At 39.4% G+C, this 22,638-nt stretch overlaps 1 protein-coding gene across 2 annotated transcripts in view; it reads left to right on the top strand.

Moving 5' to 3' along the window:
- Nucleotides 1–22,638, top strand: part of MFSD6 (major facilitator superfamily domain containing 6) — a 69,678-nt gene that overhangs the window by 14,743 nt on the left and 32,297 nt on the right. For both annotated transcript variants that reach the window (XM_028122575.2, XM_088021617.1), the window contains exon 2: nucleotides 8,912–10,511. In XM_028122575.2, the coding sequence (XP_027978376.1) occupies nucleotides 8,965–10,511 (1,547 nt within the window). In that variant the 5' untranslated portion in view covers nucleotides 8,912–8,964. The remainder of the gene's footprint in view (nucleotides 1–8,911; nucleotides 10,512–22,638) is intronic.

Genomic DNA, 22,638 nt, shown 5'->3' with positions numbered 1-22,638 from the left:
ATTTTTTAGATACTTGACTTTCTGGATGATCCTGTATTTGCCTTGTCCTTTCTTTCCTACTTTCACCTCTTTTCTTTTTTTCTTCTTTGTATTTTAAGTTCTTAAGTTCATTTTTGTTGGAAAAAAAATAAATCTGTGACGTTTTTACACATTGAATGCATCCATATGATAAAGACCCGGATCAAAAAAATCCTAAAATTCTCAGCACCCCAGAACCCCATCTAGTCACTACCTTCCCCAAGGGGAACTGCTTTTAAAAATTAAGCTTTCTGTTTTGAGATAACTGTAGATTCACATACAGTTGCAAGAAATAATACAGATAGCCCGTGTATCCTGTGTGCACTTTTCCCCAGTGGTAACATCTTGCAAAACTTGAGTACAACAGCGCAGCCAGGATACTGAAACAGCTATGGTCAAGATACAGAACATTTTATCACCACCCGAATTTCTCACATCTCCCTTCTGTGGCTACCACCACTTTCCTCCAGCCTCTGCTCTGTATGGAACCCCTCGCAATCCCCCTTGTGTGTTCTCCATTTCAGTAATTTTGTCATTCCAAGAATGATACATGAATGGAATCATATGTGTATAATCTTTTAAGATTGGCCTCTTTTTCACTCTTTACAGTTCTCTGGAGATCTATTCAGGTTCCTGTATGTACCAATAGTTTGTCCCCTTTTATTGCTGTGTAATATTCCATGGCATGGATGTGCCACAATTTGTAGGACCATTTGTCCCCTGAAGGACATCTGGTTCTTTCCAGTTTGGGGGTACTACAAATAAAGCTGCTATAAATATTTGTGTCGGTTTTTGTGTGAAATTTTTTTCATTTCTCTGAGATAAATGCCCAGAAGTGCGATTGCTGGGTTATATGGTAGTCGTGTGTTTCGATTGTTAAGGAACTGCCAAACTGCTTTCCAGAGTGGCTGTACCATTTTATATCCCCACCAGCAATGTATGAGTGATCTAGTTTCTTCTTATCCTTATCAGAATTTGGTGTTGTCACTATTTTTACTTTAGCCATTGTTACACACGTGTAGGGGTATGTTTTTAATTAAATTTATGTTTCTCTAATGGTTAATGACAAGGAACATCTTTTCCTATGTTTATTTGCATCTATATATCCTGTATCTCCTCTTTGATAAAATGTCTTTTCATGTCTTGGGTCCATTTTCTAATTGGATTGTTTGGACTTTTTTTTTTTTTTACTGTTGAGTTTTGAGAATTCTTTATATATTCTAGATACTAGTCATTTGTTGAATGTGTCTTGCAAATATTTTCTCCTATTATAATTTGTCTTTTCATTCTCTTAGTAGAGACTTTTGCAGAATAAGATTTTTTAATTTTGATGAAGTCTGATTTATCAATTTTTCCTTTTATGAATCATGCATTTGGTGTTAAGTCGAAGCACTCTTTACCTAGCACTAGAGTCTGAGGATTTTCTCCTAGGTTTTTTTTTTCCTAAAAGTTATGTAGTTTTACATTTTACATTTAAATCCACGCACATTTTGAGTTAATATTCATATAAGGTGTGAAACTTAGGTTGATGTTCATTTTTTGCCTATTGATATCTAATTGCTCCAGCACCATTTGTTGAAAATGTTATCTTGCCTCCATTAAATTGTTTTTGCATCTTTGTGAAATATCAGTTTGGCATATTTGTATAGCTTTATTCCTGGGCTCTGTGCTCTGTTCCATTGATCAGTGTGTCTTTCCTTCTGCCAGTGCCACATAGTCATGATTATCCTGTAGCCGAAATAAATCTTCTTTTTCAAAATTGCTTTAGCAATTCCTGTTCCCTTTTCTTTCATAGATTATTCATAGGGAATAATGTTCTCTATATCTACAAAAAAAAAACTTGCTCAGATTTCAGTAGGGATTTGTTAAACCTGTGTATAAATTTGAGGAGAATTGAAATCTTTGCTATGTTGAATGTTCCAATTCATGAATATAGTATGTCTCTCCTTTTTTTTTTCTTTTAAGTGGGCTCTATGCTGGGTCCAGTGCAGGGCTTGAACTCATGACCCTGAGATCAAGACCTGAGCTGAGATGAAGAGTCGGATGCTTAACCGACTGAGCCAACCAGGTGCCCCTCTCCATTTATTTAGATTTTTATTTCTTTCATCAGCATGTTGTAGTTTTCAGCATATAGTCCTTTGCATTAGTTTATATTTAAATATTTCTTCTTTCCAGGAGATTTTGTAGATTTCTTGGGATTTCCTACACAATCATGTCGTCTGCAAATAGACACCGTTTCTTTCTTTCTTTTTGATCTGTACACCTTTTGTTTTCTTTTTTGTCCTTACTGAAATGGCTAGAGCTTCCAACACTACGTTGCATAAGAGTGGTAAGACCGATGGTCTTGCTTTGTTCCCTATCTTAGAGAGAAAGCATTCAGTCTTCCACCACTAAGTGTAATGTTACCTGTAGGTTTTTGTAGATGATCTTTATCTAATTGAGGAAGTTTCTCTCTATTCCTATTTTTCTGAGACTTTTCATGAATGAGTGTTTAATTTTGTCAGAATCTTTTTCTGCATTAATAGGATTATGACACTTTTTTGCGTTAGCTTGTAATACGGTGGATTTACACTGACTGGTTTTCAAATATTGTACCAGCCTTGTGTCCTTGGAATAGATCTCACTTGGTTAAAGTGTACCATTCTTATATATTACTAAATTTTCTTTTCTACTATTTTGTTAAGGATTTTTGTGTCTATGTGTATAAGGGATATTGTTCTGTAGCTTTCTGGTGTTTGGACTGTCTTTCTTATGAATATAAGATTCTGGTTTGACAATTCTTTATTAGAGAGAGAACATGAGCAGGGGGAGGGGCAGAGAGAGCCAGACAAGCAGGCTCCGCACTGAGCAGGGAGCCCAACACGAGCCTCGATCCCAGGACCCTGAGATCATGACTTAAGCTGAAGGCTGATGCTTAACCAACTGAGCCACCCAGGCACCCCTGGTTTGACAATTCTTATATTATGCCACTTTCTTCTGGTGTACGTGGTTTCTGATGAGATATCTGCTATCATTTGAATTGTTTTTCCTGTATTGGTAAGTTGTGAGTCCTGTCTCACTGCTTTCAAGATTTTTTTCTTTTGTCTTTGGTTTCCAAGTTTGACTATGATGTGTCTTGGTGTGAGTTTCTCTTGTTTGGAGTGCATTCAGCTTCTTGAATCTGTAGGTCTTTTCCCAATTTGAGAAGTTTTCAGCTTTTATTTCTTTGAGTACTTCAGGCTTGCCCTCCTTCCAGGACTCTGATGACATGAATGTTCAATCTTTAGTTATAGTCCCATAGGTCCCTGAGGCTCTGTTAATTTTTTTTTCCAGTCTATTTTCTCTGTTGTTCACATTGTGTAATTTCCATATTCTGTCTTTCTGTTTGCTCATTTTTCCCTCTCTCCTCCATTCTGCTGTAGAGTCCATCCATTGAGTTTTTTATATTTTGGCTATTTTCCAGTTCTAAACTTTCCATTTTGTTTCTCTTTATATATTATATTTCTTGCTGGGACATTCTATTTCTGTGCTTCAACTTTCATCTTTCTTTTTTTTTTTTCATTTTGCTTTTTGAAGCATTTTTTGAAGTCTCACTGGTTCTTGGTATGCATTATTTTTATTGAAACTTGGACATTTGGGGTATTATGTTATGAAACTCTGGATTGTATTTAAGCCTTCTGTTCTAGCTGGATTTTTCTGACATGCTCTAGCAGGGGAATTGGAGATATTGCCTCATTACAGCTAGATGGAGGTTGAAGTCCAGGTTCCCCACTCAGCCCCTCTTGACACCTGAGGGTGAAGGAGCTCCTTGTTACTGCGAAGTAGAGATGGGTATTCTGGCTCACCATTAGCTATCCACTGATACTTCCCTGGCTGGAAGAAATAGGAGTGCCTCATTTACTGCTCCCTATGTGGTTTCCACTGATACCACAGTAGGGGTGAGGAGAGGAATCTTGTTACTGCTGGGTGGTGGCAAAAGTCATGAGTCTCTATTTCTGACACCACCCTGGGGTGGAAAGGTAGGGATGTCTTGTTACTAATAGGTGGAGATGTAAGTCCAGGATGCCCCAGTGTTCCCCACTAATGATGTCTTGGTGACATGGCCTCATTACCCCCTAGCAGTGATGCAAGTCCCAGCTCCCTACTTGGCGTTCTCTGATACCACCTCAGCTTAGGGGTGGGGTGCCCTGTTATAGCCTGGTGAGTGTGGAAGTCTAGGCTTCCCCTGTAGCCTTTGCTGGTGGGGGTGGGAGTCAAGACACATTACCCCCCAACCCCTAATCCCACTGTGTGGTATCTGACTGGAGTACAGCTGTTATTATCTAAAGTTTTCTGTTTTTCTAGGCTGCGTTTTTCCTCATCCTTTAGCCAGAGAGGGCTTTGTGGGTTTTTTGTTTTGCTTTTTTTTGTTGTTGTTTGTTTGTTTTTTGGTTTGCACTCATTGGTATTTCCAAGTTCTTTAGCCCCATTCATCCCTATGTTGTTCTTTGGGTACCAAGGTCCCTAGCTGGTCTGCCTTCTTCTGTCTACCTTTCAGAGTCTTCTGTATTTGCTTTATATATAATCTCCAAGATTTTTAGTTGTACTTAGCAGGAGCAGTAGGAAAAATTGTGTCTACTTAATCTCTCTTTTTTAAAATATTTTATTTATTTATTCATGAGAGACAGAGAGAGAGAGAGAGAGAGAGAGAGAGGCAGAGGGAGAAGCAGGCCCCCAAGGAGCAGGGAGCCCGAAGTGGGACTCGATCCCAGGACCCTGGGATCATGACCTGAGCCGAAGGCAGACGCTTAACCATCTGAGCCACCCAGGCGCCCTACTTAATCTCTTTGGAAGCAAAATCTACCATGACTTTTAATACCATAAATTAATTTTGCTTGCTTTTGTAATTCTATATAAATGGAATCATATGGTATGTGCTCTTCTGCTTCTTGCTTTTCTCATTCCATATTATGTTTGTGAGATTCATCCGTGTCATTGCATGAAATTTTAATTGTTCATTTTTACTGCTGTACAGTATTTCATGACATGAATATAACATAGTTTATGTATTCTGCTATAGATAGGTTGTTCCCAGTTTTGAGCTATTAAAATTGTTCTGCTGTGAACATTTTTGTAGATGTCATTTGGTGAAAACATTACTATTTAATACATATCGAGGAGTTGTCATCAGGTAAACCTTCAGGTTTGATAGCTATTCCCAAACAGTTACGAAAGTAGTGTATCAATTTACGTTCCTATCAGCAACCTGTGAGAGGTCCAGTTGCTCTACATCCTCACCAACACTTGGTATTATCTGTCCTATTTATTTTAGCCATTTGGGGAATATGTTGTATTATTGCATTCTGTCTTAATTTGCTTTTACTGCTCACTTGAATCAAGTTGAGCATCTTTTTATATATTTATTTGCCACTTGCCTCAGCTCTTTTGTGAAGTGACTGTTCAAGTCTTTTACTCATTTTTCCTATTAGATTACCTGACATCTTTCTATAGATTTTTAAGAATTCTCTATATATCTGGATACATTCTTTTGTGAGATATATATAATATTCATCCTCACCAGAATACCTTATTTTACTCTTTGGCTTGACATTTCCATCTTTAATGTTGCCTTTTTATGAAAAGAAGTTCTTAATTTTAATGTAGTCCAATTTATTTTTTCTTCCTTAATGCTTAGCACTTTTATATTCTGTTTAATAGTCTTTTTCTATCCTAAGATCTTCAAGGTCTTTTTCTGTGTTTACAATCCATCTGGAATTGATTTTTGTGTATCATGTGAAGTAGAGGATCTGTTTATTGTTGTTCTTTTTTCTAAGTAGTTGCCTTAAATTTTTCTTTTACATCATCCCTTTATCATCTATGCTCTTTTTTCCACAAAAAATTTCCATAACTTTTTCATTCAAGCATTCCTTTTATTCCCCTTCATCTTCCTTTTTCCTGAAAAATATGTATTATTTTTGTTTCATAGTTGCATTTCTTTTCCTATTTCTGAAATTAATATATTTAAGAAATATTTTCATCCTCACATAGCTTCTATTTTCTCCATGTTGATTTTTTTTTTCTGTTTGTTTTGGTTCTTTCATGTAAAGTACTTTCTTCAAATGTCTTACAATTCTGGATGACTGCTCGTATTTAGTGGCAGGGCTTGATGACTCCGAACTTCCATGTGGAGTGATTTGGTAGGTTGTTTAGTGGGGGAGGCTTCAGTGTCAGGATCCTCAGGGAAGAACCTTCCAGTTTCCTGCCTGGAGGATGATAACCCTGCCAGCCTCTGGAAACCTTGTGAGGGAAGTTGGATGGGGGTTCGGGGTTAGGGCTAAGGCTTGGAATCAGTCTGTATATGTTCACCTAATGCCCTGTTTTCAGTCTGGTACCCCTACTCTCAGCTCCAGCTGTTTCTGTACGACAGCAGAACCTCTGTTTTATTCCCTCCAGAGGGGAAAAACCTCTAGTTGTCTGGTTAGCTATGTGGAGTAGAGAAGGGGATTGAGTGTTCTTCGTTGGAGTTCAGACTTTCAGTCAACTCCCTTAGTAGCAGCCTCTCCTCCCCATCTCTACACACACACACACACACACACACACACACACACACACACACACACACACAATTTGTACTTCAACCTAACATGGCCAACCCGTGAGACTTCTTTGAAGGATTCTGAGTAACAAATTCTATTACTGGCTTTCCCCACTGTCAACCAAGGTTTCAGTTTTCTAAGATCTACTAAGTTATTTACCAATTGTCTAATTATATTCTGGCTTCCAGAATCTTATTTTGTTGTTCCACTTATGGGCTCCTTAATTCTCCTAGCTTGGATTATGACTTTAAAAATGTGTGTGTGTGTGTGCGCATGCACGCGCGTGTGGTCATTTTAGTAGAGCACAGGGATGGAAGTCAGATGTGCTCAATCTGCCATCTTCACCCAGAAGTGTCATACAACTTTTATACACTTTAAAAACAACAAATATTTCTTTTAAATTTGAGCTCAGAAATAAAATTAATTTAGAAAATAAGTCCAAAGGAGAATTATTGTTCTCTTTAGGTGATGAGATGGAATTGGAGCTGCTGATTTGGATAGGTGAAGGCACTAATGATGAAAGAAACAAAAGTATGGAACATTGAGAAAAATCAGCTGGAGAGCAAAAGATAGGATTTTGCTTTTCCTTGAAGTTTTATGGGGAAAACAGATTTTTCTTTCAAGCTAAGGAAAATATGACTTGGGAACTAGATAGAGTTGGGGGTTGCACAACATTGTGAATGCACTAAATTGTTTACTTAAAATGGTTAATTTTATGTTGTGTGAATTTTACCTCAAATAAAAAAATTGCTTAAACCTAAAAATAAGAAATACATGAACATTTTTAAAAGTTACAGCTACATTGACACCTGGCTTGGGGTTGGGGGTAGAAGATCAACTGACTTATTACATGGGTCTCATTACATTGTGCTTCCGCTGTCTGCCTAGCAGCTCTTTTTTAAATGTTTGCAAGCCTGATTCTGGAAGGTTTTCAGCAACTTAGTCTTCATTTTGGGAAAATGGGAGAGCAAGATCTATTCCAAGGAATAGCAAGTGAAGTTATTTCTCTCTGGTATAGAAGGTGAAAAGAATTACTGTGTATTTAATGTATCTACCTCCTACATCAGAATATATTGATTGCAGCTTGACAAATCTTGATGCAAGCAAGACCTTTGGACTCTTTAATTATCTGTATAATGGAAGAAAGGGAAATTCTGATGGAATGTGGTACAGTTCCTATAAATTTACGCCACTGACATATTACTTATCTTTCATATGAAACATCCTGTCTTATAAAAAGGTTTAATCGCATTTTATTATCCAGAATGTAGCATTTGGCAGTTAGAGTGTGCAGCTTAAAGCTATGATATTAGGGTTTGGACCCTTACTCTGCCACTTCTGAGTTATTGAAGCTCACCATGCCTCATTTTTCTTTTCTGTAACACAGAAAAGATAATAGGGATATTGTGATAAATATGAATTAACACATTTAAAGATCTTTGTTTGCCTGGCACAGAGTAAGCACTCGATAAATGGTATCTGTTTTTGTTTTTTTTTTTCTGACGTTTTCTTAAACTTTAATCCATAAAAGCACGCCTAGAGAAATGTATGGAATATATACAACATAAAGACTATTTCCTTACCAGGATATCTTTGCCGTGGCTGTAGTGACCAACTCCAGTTGCAAATGTGCAGTTGACTCCTTCTCATCACATCCATGGTTGTGGTTAAAAGCTTATTTCTACTTTTCTATAGAAACTGAACAGTTTTAGCTACCTTTATTTTCTAAAAATTCTACACTTCAAACATGCAGTGGATTTGTTTGAAAAGTAAAACCAGAAAGCGTATGGGCGCCTGGGTGGCTCAGTTGGTTGGGCAGCTGCCTTCGGCTCAGGTCATGGTCCTGGAGTCCCGGGATCGAGTCCTGCATCAGGCTCCCTGCTCGGCGGGGAGTCTGCTTTTCCCTCTGACCCTCGCCCCTCTCATGCTCTCTCTATCTCATTCTCTCTCAAATAAATAAATAAAATCTTTAAAAAAAAAAAACAAGAAAGCGTAAATACTATTTTCAATTCTCTATATTTGGTTTAGACATAATCCCTATCATTTGTAAATTTTCACCAGGAATCAATGAAAAGATTTGAGAATGAACCTGAGCTATAAACCTGCCATTAGAACATGTAATTAGTCAGACAGTGGCCATAAAGAGTATTTGATTCTTTGAAAGCTGTTTTTCTTTTTTAGTATTGTATGGCTGCAAGTGATAAATGGGAGAATTCTCTCTCATTCTCTCATTACTATTTTTAGCTATAGTTTGAAACTCCTCAGCTTCTTTGCAAGGTGAAACTCTAGGTTTAAATGTTACTTTCATACTAAGCCACCTTTTAAATTTTACTTTACAGATCAACAATCAAGATTCTGAAGGTCATAAACTTTCTGATGGTGGTGGTAAGCCATGGCGTCAGATGATAAAGTCGCCATCTTAACTGATGATGAAGAGGAACAGAAGAGAAAGTATGTGCTTGCTGATCCCTTTAATGGTATTTCCAGGGAACCAGAACCACCTTCCAATGAAACGCCCACCTCCACAGAAACAGCAGCCATTCCTGAGGAGGAAATAGACTGGATAGAGAAACATTGTGTCAAAATAAACAATGATCTTCTGATATCCAAGGTCTTCTATTTTTTCTTCTACTCTGCGTATGGCTCTCTTTACCCACTTTTGCCTGTGTATTATAAACAGCTGGGAATGTCACCCAGCCAGAGTGGATTGCTAGTAGGTATCCGATACTTCATTGAATTCTGCAGTGCCCCCTTTTGGGGTGTAGTTGCGGACCGCTTTAAAAAAGGCAAAATCGTCCTCCTCTTTTCTCTTTTGTGTTGGGTTTTATTCAACCTGGGCATCGGATTTGTCAAACCTGCTACCTTGAGATGTGTACCAAAGATTCCCCCAACATCTCGTCCCACTAATTCAAGTCACCTGTTAACTGTCCTGCCAACCAACTCTTCCATTACCACATCACCAAGAATGCGTGAGAAAAGGAGCCTGCTCCTTTCCACCTGGCCGGTGATTGTAGAAACGGGGCCCAATGTCACAGAAACTGTCATCTTTTCGACAGCTCCAAACAAGACCAGTACGCCCACTCTGCAACCGCAGACAGACGAAATTACTGACCATATTATGGACTTTACCTTGAGTCCAAGCGCAGCAACCCCTGCCTTCCCGGGAAACGTAACCAGAGAGACAACCACCGCTATTGTCACTACCACCAAATCTTTACCTTCTGATCAAGTCACTCTTGTTTACGATCAACAAGAAGTGGAGGCTATATTCTTGGTGATCTTGGTAGTCGTCATAATAGGAGAATTTTTCAGTGCCTCTTCTGTCACCATTGTGGACACAGTAACACTCCAGTATCTGGGAAAACACAGAGATCGCTATGGATTGCAGCGCATGTGGGGCTCCCTGGGCTGGGGCCTGGCGATGCTGTCTGTGGGCATCGGAATTGACTACACTCACATAGAAGTGCTCATCGATGGAAAGGGGTGTAAAGCCCCTGAGTATCGGAACTACCAGATCGTCTTCATAGTCTTCGGAGTTCTCATGACCATGGCTTTGATTGTCGCCACTCAGTTCCGGTTCCGCTACAACCATTTCAAAAACAATGAAAATAAAGGAAAAGAGGTAGAGATCCCTCAAGTGGAGAGGAACAGCTCCACAGAGTCCTCTGAGGAGACACCAACCACCACGAGCCACTCACAGGCTTTCAACTTTTGGGACTTAATCAGACTGCTCTGCAGCGTGCAGTATGGCTCCGTGTTGTTCGTGGCATGGTTTATGGGTTTTGGATATGGCTTTGTGTTCACCTTTCTCTACTGGCATTTGGAAGACCTGAATGGAACTACAACCCTCTTTGGGGTCTGTTCAGTCCTGAGTCATGTGTCTGAGCTGACAGCTTATTTTTTTAGTCACAAGCTTATTGAATTGATTGGCCACATCAGGTAAGAACATGCTTACTCTTGCTGCCCCCTCAGCAAGTGAGTCTCATCTTCTTATAATTTACAGCTCCTTTTAGCACATATAAGGAAATTGTAATTTGTATTGGGGATGGGGTTGGAATGGGAATGGGGCTTTCTGTTGCTCTTCCTCCTTAAAATAGGAACAAAAGGAAGGAAGTAATGAACCTACTTGGATTATCTAAAACAAACAAAAAATGCTGCTTCCTGTCTGTATGCTAAGAGGCTCTTGCAGTAAACGTTTTCAGGTACCCGGAGCACAAATTTAGTGACTAGATTATTCTGTGGATTTTGAAGGGTCCACTGGTCCCAGGCATTTGTGAGGGAGGGTTTAAGTGGATAAAGTGGATTAGGTTCTTGCAGCCTTCAGTTATTCTCAGGAACTCGGTTGACACAGATAGAGCTTGAATATATGGTTGGTGGAGATGTCCATTATATTTAGTGAGGCTGTGACCCACCATAATCACTGATCCATGATATTACATGAAGGAGATTCTTATATGATTTTTTCCTGATTATTACATCCATCTCTGCATCTTTGTCTGCCATGAAGACATGAGACATTTAAAAATCTTCCTTTTACCTAAATTTCCCATGAAATCTTTTTAGTCAAAAAGTATCTATAAATGCCTAGTGTTTCTTATATAATGTTTCTCACCATTAATGTTTGTCTGAAGTTGACTGAACAGTACCTTGCTTTTTATAAGTCTTCCTGCTCTGTTGTTGGCTCTAAAATGTAGAGCTAGCTATACTTAAGCATTCTTACCTCAGAGAAAAGCATGGCATATTTCTCCCTAAAATTTGAAATTGCTGTAACTGAAAGAAAGCAACCATGTCGTGTTTGTGTGTGGTAATTGTTAAGTCTGTCTCTGAGAAATTAAAAAGGAGAAATAGATACTGATAAAATTTAAGAAACAGTGATCTTTCTTCCTTTCCTCTTAACTGAAGATTTTAATTAATTAACTACTTAAATAATTTGATTTAATTTAAAGCTTCAGCCTAGAATCATTCTTTTCTCCAAACAATTGTGAATATTTTTTTCTTGTTTGGTTGGTTTTGCTTTGGGAGGCTGTGTCCTGCTGCTTTTGTTTCTCAAATCTTTGACCCCTTTGTTGTCACTAAACAAAGTCAAGCATTGTGTAGATGGTTTCCAGACCCACGGGGTCCCCAAGGCACATTCAGTGGGACCAGGTTGAAAAGAGTCTTGTAATATTAAGGACTTGGAATGTCCTTTAACTTTGTCCAGGTCATGTTTACATTCTCTGAGCTTTGTGGATTGACCATGATGCATTTAGACACTTCTCTTAAGCTTGAGTGTATGAGGGGCTTCTCTCCTCAACTAAGCATCTTTTTTTAAAATATTTTATTTATTCGTCAGAGAGAGAGAGAGAGAGAGAGAGAGAAAGCGCACAGGCAGGGGGAGTGGCAGGCAGAGGGAGAACGGGACTTGGTCCCAGGACCATGGGATCATGACCTGAACTGAAGGCAGATGCTTAACCGACTGAGCTACCCAGGTGCCCCTTAAATAAACATCCTTAAAATTACAGTCATTTATTCCCAGAAAGGTACTCAGTTAGGTCTTATAAGTGAGCAGAGTTCCTAGATGTCATAGTTTAATCGGTCACTAGCATTAATTGAATATTGACTCTGTACAGAGTATGAGTATGCGTTCTATTTTCAAAGAAATTGTTAGACTCTTCTCACGTGCCAAGAAGTTTCTTTTCTGTCTTTGCCTTTTGTCTGAGGTGCATATTTTCATATATATATATGAAAATATATATATATGAAAAAATATATATGAAAATATATAACTTTTTACCACTAACTTTGTTAAGTACATGAAGCTTATATGTGTTGTTTTGTTTCTTTTTTTCCCAGAGCATTATTAGTTACTCATTACTTAAAAACCTATAGCTCAGGGGTACCGGGGTGGCTCAGTTGGTGAGGCTCAGTGTCCTGGGATCAAGGTCCCTCTTTGGGCTGCCAGCTCAGCAAGGGAGTCTGCTTCTTCCTCTCCCTGTACCTCTTCCCCTTGCTCGTGATCTCTCTCTCAAATAAATAAAATCTGAAAAAAAAAAAACCCTACAGCTCACTCTACTTTTTCTGGTTTTATGTACAGAAAACATCTTCCTTTTCTTATTTAATGATGTGATGGAAGAAAAAGGCACTTGTGGTCACACTGCTGTCCCAAGAGTCTGCTGGGATTCCATCAATTTGTGGTCATTTATCTCTTGATTTTAATTCTGTCCATTAAATGTATTATCTTAACTACTTTTAAAAAATTCTATTAGCTGGATTGTGATTATGCCCACTATTCAAGCAAAACAGATGTTTCTTTTGGTAAGAATTTGGGAGCCCAGTCAGGTGGTGGTGGTTGAGATTTGGGGGTTTGAGAGCATGCTGATGACAGCTCTAAACCTCTCACTAGAAGACTATCATACATTAAATAGCTGACAAAGAGAAATTTTCTTTCCATGATTGATAGTCTTTTATGTTTTCCTTATAGGATCATAAGGAGGGATCTGTCTGTGGCTCTTACATATGCATGGGGTTTTTTCAGTATTCTGTGACTGTCTTATTGGGAGTTTGTTTTCAGGAGTTAGTACTGCCATAAAAATTGTGAATATCCTAATGTGGTCAGAAGTGGGTTTGCCACAACTTCTATATGGATTCATAATGAAGAAAAATTCATAGCAGAAAACAGTTTTTTAAAATAGCATGTCCAATTTTGAAGTACTTAGTATTTTAATAGTTAGACAGTTGGGGCCCAGTTTTTCAGGGAAATAATCTATCAGTCTAAACACACACACACACACACACACACACACACACAGAGTAAATGATTTCTGGTTTTGATCTTGGATTTTGTCCTTCTCTGGAAAGTAGCTTTCTCAGGCAAGTAGGATAATTCTTAATATTTCCACTCAAAAAGGTAAATTTCTTTTGATGTGAAATCACAAGACTTTGGAATTTATAGCAAATATATCTCTAGGCTAATTTATGTAGAGATGATAACTAGACTCTTTAACTAGAAATGTAAATGTATCTTAAGGGTATATTTATCCTGCTGAATGTTTTCACAGCTATGAGTAGGGTTGTGATCAAAATGCATTACAGTTAATCATTTGTAAATTTGTAAATCATTACTGTCCAATATTAGGCCATCACCTATGTTATTTGATTGAAATTTATTTATATTTTAAGGTGGGAGGGGCAGAGGGAGAGAGAGAATCCTAAACAGGGATTTTAAGGGACACAAAAATCTACTCAATCAGCTTGACTTTGCCCTAAAATTCTTTTTTTTAATTTTATTATGTTAATCACCATACATTACATCATTAGTTTTTGATGTAGTGTTCCATGATTCGTTGTTTGCGTATAACACCCAGTGCTCCATTCAGTACGTGCCCTCTTTAATACCCATCACCATCTTGAACTCAAGGTCAGTTTTGCCATGCAAATGTTATCTGGAAGGGGTAATAGATTAACCATTTTTAGCCATTAATTACTACTTAATAGTAGGGAAATATCCCAGTAAGCTAGCTAGTCAGCTTGGGAAAGAAGGAAATATGTGACGCAAATAGCAAGAGGAGGAAAACAGGTTTTCCTGGTGTGGGAAGACCAAGAACCGAGAACAAGACACTGGGCTACCCGCTGAGGACACATGGGAAGTGGGCCGTGACATTTTGCCACTGGAGGAACAGCAATCAGCATTATAAGAAGGAAGAAACTCTGCTGTTGGGGTGTTCAGGGAAGGCTTCACAGAGAAGGGGGAATTTGAGCCTGCCACTGAAGGAAGGATTTGGAGAAATCTTGTTCATTTACTTAACGTTTTGCTTCTTCTCCTCTCCCTTGTTCTTACCATGGCTTTGTGCCATCAGCTGATCTTAGATCTGCTGGCTCTCAGATCCTGTACCCACCAGGCATGGCAGGGTGCTGATTTCTGCAGGCTGCTTTCCCCAAGACCTGGTCTCCTCCGGGCTGCTGCCTGGGTCTGGCCCCTGCAGTAGTTCTCAGCCGGCGGACTCAGCAGCACCGCTGTTAGGACTTCTAGTGCTCAGGCTGAGCTCAGACCTATCAGTGAAGATTCTCCAGGGGTGAACCGAGGCATTCACCTTTTTGAAAGTTCCCCAGCTGATTCTGCTGTGCGACCAAGGTTGATAACCACCAAGCTGGTGAGAGGCACAGGGGAGGACTTGAGGGAGGGAGGAAGGGAAAAAATTCAGGGCATTTCTCTCTCTCTCTCTCTCTTTTTTTTTTTTTTTTTTTTTTTAGCTCAGGCAGTCTTCTGTGAGTTTTGGCTTCCCTTTAATCTTTCCCGGCCACGGGCACTTTCCTTAGAGGCAGATCTGTGCTCAGCCACTGTGGCTCTCTCTGTGCAGCCCTCTCCTCTCCAGTCTCCACCTGGCTCCCCAGCCTCTCAGTCTGTCTCCTTGGCTCTGGAGACCTCTACACCTGTCAGGCAGCATCCCTGAGAGCTGCCCTACCTCCCTGTGGCCCACCGCTGTGGTGGCCCTGAGCCCTGCTGACAGGCCCGTTCCTGACAGCCTCCCAACCGGGACCTGCAGAGGCTGCCTCAGTTCTCTCACCAGACTGGACTCCTCAGCTCATCTGCGTAGCTCGTGATGAAAATGCAAAAAGAACGTGGACCTGAAGCAGGTTTTTTCTCTTCTCGTTTACTCTTTACTCTTAAAGTAGTCTTTCTTTTTTCTTTCTTTTTTTTTTTTTCCAGGGGAGGCGGGAGGGGCAGAGGGAGAGAGAGAATCCTAAACAGGCTTCACACCCAGCGCAGAGCCCGACGTGGGGCTCGATCATACAACCCCGAGATCATGACCTGAGCCGAACCCGAAATCAAGGGTGAGATGCTTAACTGACTGAGCCACCCAGGCGCTGCAAGTGGTCTTATTTCTTTTTTTAAAAAATGACTTTTACCATAATAAAATTTTTAAAGACTTAATTTTCACAGTACATTTGAAATTAGGTAATACATTCTCTAAAGAAGCAAATGTTACTCTTATTTAAAGATCAATCTGTCCCTCTCCCTCTGCTCGTCCCCTACCCCCATGCGCTAGTGCTCTCTCTCTCTAAAAATCAGTCAATAAAGATCAAATCCCTGCATGTTTGTTCAGTTGAGCTGAACAATGATTTAGGCTTCGAGAATGCCAGGTTCATGGGATGCAGGGACCAGTGCTAAGAGGACTGGCAGGTTGAATGCCAGGTGGGTGCTGGGACCAGGAATGTGAATTTCATCCTGGAGGCATTAGGGAACCTTTGCAAGGTTCAGAGCAGGGGAGGACCATAGATCTGCACTTACTTGCAAGGCAGTGGGTAACTTTGAAGTAGGGAACCCACTGAGAAGGTTCTGAAAATAGTCCAAGGGAGAGGTGATACAGGAAGAGGTAATACAGGCAGAAGTGATATAGGTCTGAGCCATAGCAGCACCAACAGAAATGGAGGGAAGGGATGGATTTGGGAGGTAAAATTGACAGAATGGTTTGGATGTGGGAAATAAGGTAGAGATCCCCATGTTTCCAGTTTGGATGTGGTGGTTCCACTAAAACCAACAGGAAATTCAGGAAGGAGATACAGATTTGGGGGAATGTGATCTGAATTCAGTATTGGGTTTATTTAGTTTGAAATTGGAATATCTAGATGTGAATGTGTAACAGATAGTTGGCTACTACAGGCTTGAAGCTTAAACTGTATTCCCAAGGGATACCAATTTGGGACAGTTCAAACTGTGAACACGGATAAGATCAACAAGGAAATTTTGTGGTCAAAGAAGAGAAATGGGCTGAGGAAAATCAATTATGGTTGTCTCCAAGATTGTATTCCAAATTTGTGATCTTATTGAAATGTTGGTCTATGCTTTATTGCTTAAAGTAGGTATTCTCATGCTTAAGAATGTTTTGTGTTGGGGGAAGTGTATGGTATGGTATTTACTGTAACCTTTTTCCACATTTTACTTCAGGAGGAAATGACTTCCCGAGCTCCTCCCCTCCAATGCCATCACCTGAGCCAGACGCCCTCTATGAGGGTTTATAAAGTGGACCTAAGGCATAAACAGGGGAAAGAGAAAAATAAAGGGAGAAGGAATGTAAGGAGCAGAAAGGGAAAGAAAGAAAAGTAGAGAAAGGAAACGCTGCTTTCTCAAGGGGAAGGTTTCTTCCTGCCCTTATTCATGAAAGGCAGTGCTCCACAGCGGTTACAAGCACGGGCTTGGAGTCACATTGCCTGGTTCAGAGCCTGGCTTTGCCATTTGGGACTGTGTGGCCTTGGACAAGTTATATAAGTTTTTGTATCTCTGTTTTGTCATCTGCAAATAGCAATACTATTAGTACCTACCTCTTAGTTTTGGGGGTTTTAAATGAACACAAATGAGCTAAAACATGGCAACTGCTTAGCACAGTGAATGGTGTATGGCAGGAGTTCAGTTGATTTTTAAAAATTATTACTACTTTGTAAATCTTCGGATATATTATGTTGCTACAGGGGCCACTGAAGATGATAAAAACAGAGGAGCTTAACACAGTATCATAAATGTACGTATCCTTAAGGTTGCAAAGTGTAAATGTTTGTGATTTTCAAAGACTAACATTCTTCTCAAAAGCATCTTGGTCAAACTGAGTTTTTCGCCCCCTGCTTTATGATGACTGTAGATTATTTATAGACTCCTGAGTGCCATTTTTTAGAGCTGGAAATAGCTGGCATACAGAATGGTTATAATTGCTGCTGTCATATTTATATGTGATAGAGTTCTGTTTTTTCTATTCCTTTCCCACTTTACCTTCAAAGACATTAATATCCATTTTTATAGGAAAAGCCTTTTAGAGCTATTTCCAGCAAGTATAGATTCTCATTATTAAAAAAACTGTAAGCTGTAGATTCTCAAAAGTGAAAGAATCTATGATCAAGAGTTGAAAGGGAGTAATCTGGAGTAATTCTTTACAAAGTTGTTCTTTTCAAGGGACTATAAAAACCAAATTACTCCCTTTCAACTCTTGATCATAGATTCTTCCACTTTTGAGAATCTAACTGGAAAGAAATACGTGACCATATTATAGCTACCAAGCTGACTTGTTAATAACAGCATTACTGTTAATTGAGCCATTCATAGTTCAGAACAAAAGACCATTATTGCAAGGTAGTATCAGTGAATCCAGGGCTTTTATTTATTGGTATCATATTTGGTTTGTTTTCTCTTTTACCTTTGGTTGACTGAGGCACTGAGTGAAGGAGAGCAGAACTCACTCCGTATAAGCTGTAACTTGTGCTTGCAGCCAGTCCCCTTCACCTTCAGGCTGACGCGATGTTTGTCAGGGCGTGCGCCAGCAGGAGGGAAGACAGCTCCTACAAATTCATTACCTGGCCGACGCTGGGACAGTGCTGCAGTGCAGGATATGCTCAAGTTAGACACTTCCTGTGGCCTCAAAATTGCATTGTAAGGTATATGCCTATCTGGAAAAACTTACACATACGCAGAAAGGCATGTACATGGATGTTTACTTGCCTGTGCAGCTTTCTAACAGCGGAAAAGAGAAACAGTCTAAATACCCATCAGTTGGAGAATGAGCATGTTCCATATAGTATAGTCCTGAGATGGAAGATTATGCAGAAGTTAAAAGGAATGGACTAGATCAATATGTCAACATGGAAAGCTCTTAAAAATATGCTGAATGGACAAAAAAGCAAGTTTCAGAATGAGACATAGCTTGGTACATTTATGCACGTTTTAACAATACATATTAAAAGTCATAACACATTTTTATGGGTACACCTATCTGTATAGAAAGACGTTTAAATTTGGAGAGGAAAAAATACATTCCAAATCCATATTAGCCCTTATTTTCTGGACAGGATGTAGAAAAGACAGGACTGGGAGGGCGACAAAGAGGACAAGGAGCACCTGCACTTTATCTGTAATATTTTATTTTTTTAAGGCAATCCGGAAAATTTTCATAATTTTCCATTCTTGGTGCTAGATATATGTATTGCAGATTTTTTTTTAATTTTCTATTGGAAAATAGCTGAAAGCTTGTCTACTTATAGTGAATTCAATATAATTATCCTCATATTGAAGAATTTTTATAGAATTTTAATTGACTCCTTCAATAAGTGTTTATTAAGCACACGCTAGGTGACAGGCACTTTTTCTAGACCCTGGGGATATAATAGAGGCTCTCCGTGGGACTAATAAACTGTTGGGGTAGACAATAAGCAGTAAACAGATTATTTTATTTCCAATAATGATGAGTGACATATGGCAAAAATAATGCAGGATGATTCACAGAGTGAGGAGAGGTGACTGTTTTAGCTTGGGTAGGCTGGGAGGCTTTCTCGGAAGAAGGGACATTTGAGCAGGGACTGTCCTGAATAGAAGCCACCCAGTGAAGACGTGGGGCACAGAGGAGACCACAAGTACGAAGGGCATGGGGCGAGAGGAATAACAGGAAGTCAGCCAGGTGGGCAGGGCTACTGCAGGGCCTTGAGGGCCACATTAAGAGATAGCAGGTTACCCGTCTAAGAGAAGTAGGAGCCATTGGAGAGCCTGAGCAAGGGGTGACGTGAACAGATTTCTGCTTTTATGTTTTGTTTTGTTTTTTTAATGCCCACATGGATGGTGAATTTATCATCATTATTTACCTTGCTCTAGTTTAGAAGGGTCCCATTTTTTACTTCATTCTCTGAATTACAGAGAAATTGAGTCATTTTCTTCCTGAGTCATAAGCTGGTAATTAATTATACACTACCTTTGTTGATTTAGTGCTTTCCACCAATCCAGATGGAGGGTTCGGGTTTTGTTTTGTTTTGTTTTGTTTTGTCTTTTAGCAACTTCAAAATTTCAGAATAGCCATACAGTCTAGAGGATAAACAAAAAATAAAAATTTAAAATTTAAAAATCTCCAACCTTAACAAAAAATATAATTACAGGATGATATAAAAAAATAATAGCTGGTATGCTGTCATTTGAGGGCTTACTCCAGGAAAGTGCTTATAAAGGCTTGAACTAAATGCTTTACCTCCAAGCCCTCATTTAACCCTTTTAACAGCCTTCTGAGTTAGGCGATTGGTATGTCTGTCTTAGAGAGGAGGGGTTCAGAGTGGTTACATAAATTGCCCATGGTACACAGCTAGTAAAATAGCAGAGGTAAGATTCAAACCCAAGCCACTCAAGGCTCAGTCGGTGAGTGAGCGTGTGACTCGTAATCTCGTAATCCCGAGGTTGTGAGTTTGAGCCCCACATTGGATGTAGAGATTGCTTCCAAAACAAACCCAAGCCACTCAGACTCCAAAGCTCATGATCTCAGCTACTTTATTTATTTAATTATTTTTGATCTTAGCTACTTTATAGATTCATGGGCACAGGTGTAGGGCGGCAAGTATTCTGTCCCTTGATGCAACCCAGTCTCACCTCTTAGTCTTCCCTTTTTCTATTCTGAATGACCAGTGTCCAGTACAGCTTTTTCGCCTGTCTCAAGGAATCTCCTATATCTTCCTGGTAAGATCTCCATTCCTCTAAAATGCCCCATTCTCTCAAATTATTCCTTTCATCCCCCCCAATAAAATTCTTACTTCTCCAGATTAGCTGCCTTCAAGTAGTGTGAGGATGAGAGTAATATAAAACTCACACTGAATATAAGTGGCAAAAACTAATGTTTCTAATGATGACTGTGTATCATATGGAGTTAATTCACAATTAAATATTATGTTCACTCAGTGTTTTCTTAAAGGAAGTCTTTATTAAAGACCAGGTTCTCTTCTAAGATACAGCGTTGAGCAAGATAAACAAGGCACCTCTCTCATGGGGTTCACATAGCATGGAAGACCATAAAACAAACAAACAAACAAAAATATTGGGTGATACAGAAATGTTAACTTAGGCACCTAAGACATTGGAAATGGGAAAAGAGTAAAGCAAATAAAAATGAGAGTTCTTTTTTGTATAGATGCAGCAAGGGAAAAGTTCTTTTATGAACTGGATACCAGGTAGGTGGTGGTGCCACTTACCAAGGGAAGGATTTCAGGGAGGGGGAAGAGGATTCTGGAGTATGGAACTTACAGAAATCTTATGAGACAGTGGAGATGCCCATTGGGAAGTTGTATTTATAAGTCTAGATCTTGGAAGAGAGGATGAGGCTGGAGATGTCTTTTGGGAAACACTGACATGTATGTAGGAAAGCTAGCTCCATCCCATGATTTGAAGTTTTCTGTAACCATCTTCCTCCTCTACTTCCCTCCCTTCCCTCCAGCTAGTAAATCCATTTTGGAAAATCATCCACCCCAAACATGGAACATGTTACTCTCGTTGTTACCTCTGGAAGCAGTGACACAGAACAGGACTGTTGAAAAGAGACAAGTTCAGCGCTTCTAAGATGGGGATGAAAATTATATCCTAAAGTCAGAACACGAAGTCTTGATAAATATATCCCTAATGTTCTCTTGATATTAATCACTTATAACTCAAGACCTTCATCCTAGGGTAAACCTCCATTCACCCTTCGGCATGGTGGCCCCTGCATTTCTGTGGGACTGGAGAAACACACTACTGGAGGGAATTTGATGCCCAAAATAGCCTAATGGCTCCGGTGTGATTTTCTGTGCAATTGATAAGTTGCATAGAAAATTGATAAGTTGATTGATAAGTGCAGTGTAAACTAAGGAAGCAAACCAACACTGGCAAACAAATCAATTATTATTTTTTAATATACATGTCTGAGTGTAGGATTATTTTTTTTATTGCCTTCCCTCAAGAATGCTGATAGCTGGAACATAATATATATTATGTTATTCCACAGAGAAGATTCTTGTATCTTTTAAAGGGAACCAGTTTATTCTATTTCCTAATTAGGTTAAATCAGAAAATCACTCTTTCCATTTCTATTTTCTAGATCACCAATAAAAATAAAGGGAAATAATATTATAGGCTTCACAACTTAAGAGTTTTCATAAATATTTTTATTGTCACATCCACCTTACAAAACAGTTAAGTTTTGTTATATTCATTTTACAGTGGCTTGATGAGAGCCAGATATCCTCCATTGGTGGAAAGACGATGTTGACACCCTGGGGGTCTGGGGTGGAACACCTGAAAACCTGCAGCCGGGGTTCATGGAGCCCCAGGGTAGGTTTCTAATTGTGTCAGAGAGCATGGGTATTAAGAACAAGAAGCCTGTTGCTGTGGACTGAATTATGTCTCCCTGAAATCCATGTGTTGGAGCCCTAACCCCCAGTGTGATGGTATTTGGAGATGGGGCCTTTAGGAAGTGACTAAGCTTATATGAAATCATGAGGGTGAGTGCCCTTATAAAAAGAGACACCAGCTTGCTTGCTCAGGCTTTTTCTCTCAGCCATGGCAAGACACAGTGAGAAGGTGGCCTTCTACAAGCCAGGAAGAGTCCTCACCAGAATCTGACAGTGCTGGCACCCTGTTCTCAGATTTCCAGCTTCCAGGACTGTTAGAAAATACATTTCTGTTGTTTAAGCCACCCATTTTGCAGTATTTTGTTTTGGTAGCCTATGGTGACTAAGACATGTATCCTAACAGAGCAAGGAGAGCCTTAGGTGAGTATAGAGGGCTGGGATTCCCAAAGAGTCTAAGAGTCAGAGGAGACTAGAGTAGGAGGAGGGCCCTGTGGCTTAACATTGGGATGATTGTGGGAGTGAGTCAGGCAGTGACCAACTTAAGTTTTGCATGGGTACTCATTCCTGGTAGCATATACGTTGGTTGGGTGGGCAGAACCACTATGCATGCCTAGGAAGGGAAAGATTTGCTATGATTTGCCCAAGGTTTACCCTGCTGAGTGGCAGAGTAAGACATAGCCAGGGTCTCTGGCTTAAAGATCCCATACACTTTTCAGTGTATCAGATAATAATGTTAGCATCCATCAAAGTAGGTGAAGACTGGTTTCATTATTACTTCATTACTCTTAAGTTACTATTACTAATACTCTTTCATTACTACTAAGTTATTAATATTAAGTTATTCTTAGTTCTATCAGTGAGATTTTGTTAGAAATCTAATATGTTTCCAATACGGGAATATCACAGCAAATTTTTGTGAAACAAGATTTTTCAGGTGGAATGGTCATTAATTTTTGTGTGTGTGTGAAAA

Source organism: Eumetopias jubatus, unplaced genomic scaffold (assembly GCF_037043125.1).
Source record: "Eumetopias jubatus isolate StellerSeaLion01/CBP00866 unplaced genomic scaffold, mEumJub1_p1.0 scaffold_3, whole genome shotgun sequence".
In the NCBI taxonomy this organism is placed as follows: Eukaryota; Metazoa; Chordata; class Mammalia; order Carnivora; family Otariidae; genus Eumetopias; species Eumetopias jubatus.
The sequence above is the reverse complement of the archived record's forward strand: the minus strand, read 5'-3'. Positions and strand labels throughout refer to the sequence as shown.